This window comes from Numida meleagris, chromosome 2 (assembly GCF_002078875.1).
Source record: "Numida meleagris isolate 19003 breed g44 Domestic line chromosome 2, NumMel1.0, whole genome shotgun sequence".
NCBI lineage: Eukaryota > Metazoa > Chordata > Aves > Galliformes > Numididae > Numida > Numida meleagris.
Genome location: NC_034410.1, coordinates 6066 through 9430, shown reverse-complemented (window position 1 = coordinate 9430; position 3365 = coordinate 6066). Strand labels below are relative to the sequence as shown.

The window sequence follows — 3365 nt, the reverse complement described above, 5'->3', positions numbered from 1 at the left end:
GTTCTTGTTATTGTGGCTGCATTTGTTGTTAAGAACTGTCTACATTTGTGTTTGAAGCATTTGAAACTGACGTAAATACATGCATAAATCTAAAAGCAGAAGTGGAAGAGGGAGTCAAGCATCTTCAAATATTAAATCTGCCTAAAAATATGAAATCTGATTGAAAGAGATGTGACTGGTTTTTTTAAAAGTTAAAAGGTATCTTTTTGACCAAATATATTTGGATTCTGAAATCATTGTCCTGAAACAGTCTTTTAAATATATCTGCAACATGAAAACATGAGTTTTGAAAAATGCAGATTCTAATAAAGGAGTTTTCTAGTATGCATGCTTATTAAGTTTGTGTACTTGGTGCTCCCCTGACATGCAGAAATACTGACTTTGCTCTAGAGTGCTAATCTACAAATACCATCTTGTTTTTTTTCCTCCAAAATGCCACCTTCTTTTTCTGTTACAGTTCTGCAGTATGTTGTTTAGCATTAGTGATGTCTGCCTATTCGGTGCCAGAAAATTTGGATATAGGAATGGAACAGAATAACTGTGAAAGAAATCTGGATTCTATGTTAAAGGAGGCAATAATGAAATGGGTACTCTCTTGCTATTTGGAGGAAGAAATGGAAGAATGTGCAGAGTTGCCTCCTGTGCTTTGCAGGTAAAGCCTTTGTGGCATACTTCTATATTTAAATTCACTTTGTAATGCAGAAGAGTGCCCAGGAAAAAGTGGATTTGCAGAATTGTGTGAAGGTAATGCTTTAGTAGTTTAAGGGGTTTTTAAGCTTACTGGAGGATGTCATTCCAGGGACATAGTACAGTCATCTGTCCATAGCAGAGCAGATTCACAAAGTATGTGTTAGAAATTTTAAGAGACAGCTTAAGCTTCTTTGAAGGTATGCAGTGAATCTGGTTAGTGCCCAAACATGTGCATTCTTCAGGAGTCCCGAGAACATGTCTGATTGATGAAAATGCAAAATAATTTTCTTTTTTCTTTTTTTTTCAGTGATTTCCCTCATCTTACATTACAAAAAATTCTTGTAAGCCTTACAATGAAGAACAGTAGAGCTGCCATGGCATTTTTCCAAAATGATGCGAAATGGTATGTTTTTAAATTAATTACTGCAAATACTTAAGCAAACAGAGGCAATGAAAATGCATTACTTCCTTGAGTAATTTGTATCTTTCTGCACAACATCTTTCATACCGCATTAAAAATAATAAAGCTTTTGAATTTATTAAGATGCTGTAAGTAGATGCTGAAATAGTCTCTTGCTAACAAAGCTGAAGCTTCAGGTGTTGAGCAAAATATCTTACAAAGAAAAGTTTCTCATCTCCCTTTGCCAATACAGCTAAATATTTGGCTCTTTACCCATAACTCCATTAGGTATTTTTAACTCATTAGTATTATATTTTTTCAAATAATTTATAACTTTATAAAAATATGTTAACAAGCATGAATTTATATAACCTTCCGTTCTAAAGGAAGGCATGTATCTTAGGAATTTTCATGAAGAGAAAATCTGTGAAGGTTAGGTGATTACTTCCCATGTGTCCTCATGCCACTCCGCCTACGTATGTGGCCTCAGTCACAAGCTCCTTGAGTTTCCTGGAGTCATTTTGTGAAGGCTGTTACATCTTTCACTGATTGATTACAGTTCCTAGACTGTATCCAGTTTTGTCTTAATGAAATTAAAGTGTATGTAACTTGTAATGAAATAGAAGACTTTTACATATAGAATTTAAAACTGTTGTTTTCAGGGTTTTTATGAATGCGTGTTGCAATTATTTACAGTAGGTTGACTTCAGCCATCTTAACATAAACAGATGTTGGTATGTTAACTGCAGTAGAACTTACAACGTGTGTGCAGACATAGTTCTTCCATATAGTTTCTTCAGACAGAGATAAAATTGTATCTTTTCCACAGTGAAAGTTTTCTCAGAAATTAAAGATTAAGTAGAGTTAGGGAATGCAAGAAGTTAAAATATTTTATTTGCTTTTGTTTATTTCTTGTGTTTAATTAATAGCTTTAAAGGCTTGTATGTCATATAGTGGCTGCTAAAGTAAAACCAATGTCTCTTTTTCAAGTGTGCAGCACTTACAGGGGAAAGAAGAAAACAGTTTTTCGGGTGTTGAAGAGCTTTATCTGCAGACAACATTTGATGAAATGGATATTTTCACTAACTTTGCAGTAAATGTTGCAGATAAAAATGTGACTGGTTCAAGATTTGTCATCAACCAAAATCTTAGGGAAACTCTGGAGTGCTGTCTTCTAGCAATGTCAGAAAAGCTTTTAAGTAGCTATACTCCTAAGGTAAGTTAGAAATTACTGTTAAAATCTTTATGGTGGTGCTCCCAAACAATATGTTTTCGAGGAGAAGTATATCGATTTTGACTCATTTTGCTGCTAAAAATGAACTGCAAGGATTTTAAAGCTATTTTCAGTGGTATGAAATGGAGAATTTTTTTTCTTTACATCATTGGCAAAATATCCATGGTTTCAATAAGTATGTAGGGGAAGTGTGTGTAAAGTTGCTACATTCATCATTGTTAGCTGGATTTTTAAAGTGTTCCAAAACGTTTGCTTCAACTTCTGTGCCCCTGTAATGTCCCTATCTGCCAAGACAGCCTGAGCCATAGAGGTCTCAAATAGATTTTGTAAAAAAAGACAGCAGTGTAAAAGTGTACTTGAATAGAAGGCTGCAAATACAGGCTATATTAACAAGAGCACAGCCAGTGCTCAAAGCAACTGGTTATCTTCCTCTATTTGCTGCCCTCAGACTGTGTTCAGAATACTACATCCAGTTTTGGGCCTCCTGGAACAAGACAGACTCTTGGTGCTTTCAGTAGAGGCCGCTGAGGAGATCAAGGGCACTTGACCTTTGGGGAGACAAAGAGGGAGCTGGGCTTGTTCAGCCTGGAGCAGAGCTGGCTCTGGATGCACTTAACAGGTTTTGGGGAAGCCTGCCAATGCCTGTGACGTTACCTAGAAGACAGAGGCAGACTCTTCACAGTGATGCACTGCAGGCATAAACTGAAACAAGAAGTTCACGCTGGATACAAGGAAAATGTTACCTGCATTAGGACAGTGAAGCAGGGCACAACTTGCCTAGAGAGGTTGAGTAGTCTCCATCCTTGAACTTTTCAAGCCCTGACTGGGTGAAGCCCTGAGCAGCCTGCTCTGGCCTCAGCTCTGACCTGCTATGAGCAGGAGACTGGATGAGAGACCTCCTGAGGTCCTTTTGAACCTGAGTTATCCTCCAGTCCATTTTGTAGCTTCCTCTTCCTGAAACAGAAGAATATCCCCTCTGCAGAAAAATCAGGACTTGTAGAGGAAGGACCAACACATAGTGATGAAAAGTTGATGAAAACA

At 37.1% G+C, this 3365-nt stretch overlaps 1 protein-coding gene across 1 annotated transcript; it reads left to right on the top strand.

Annotated features, from left to right (window-relative positions):
* LOC110394302 (serine-protein kinase ATM-like) lies at positions 438-2333 on the top strand. Its single transcript, XM_021388085.1, has 3 exons — positions 438-652; positions 998-1093; positions 2081-2333. Exons 1-3 carry the CDS (start codon positions 486-488, stop codon positions 2313-2315), a joined length of 498 nt encoding a protein of 165 aa, XP_021243760.1. The 5' UTR covers positions 438-485; the 3' UTR covers positions 2316-2333.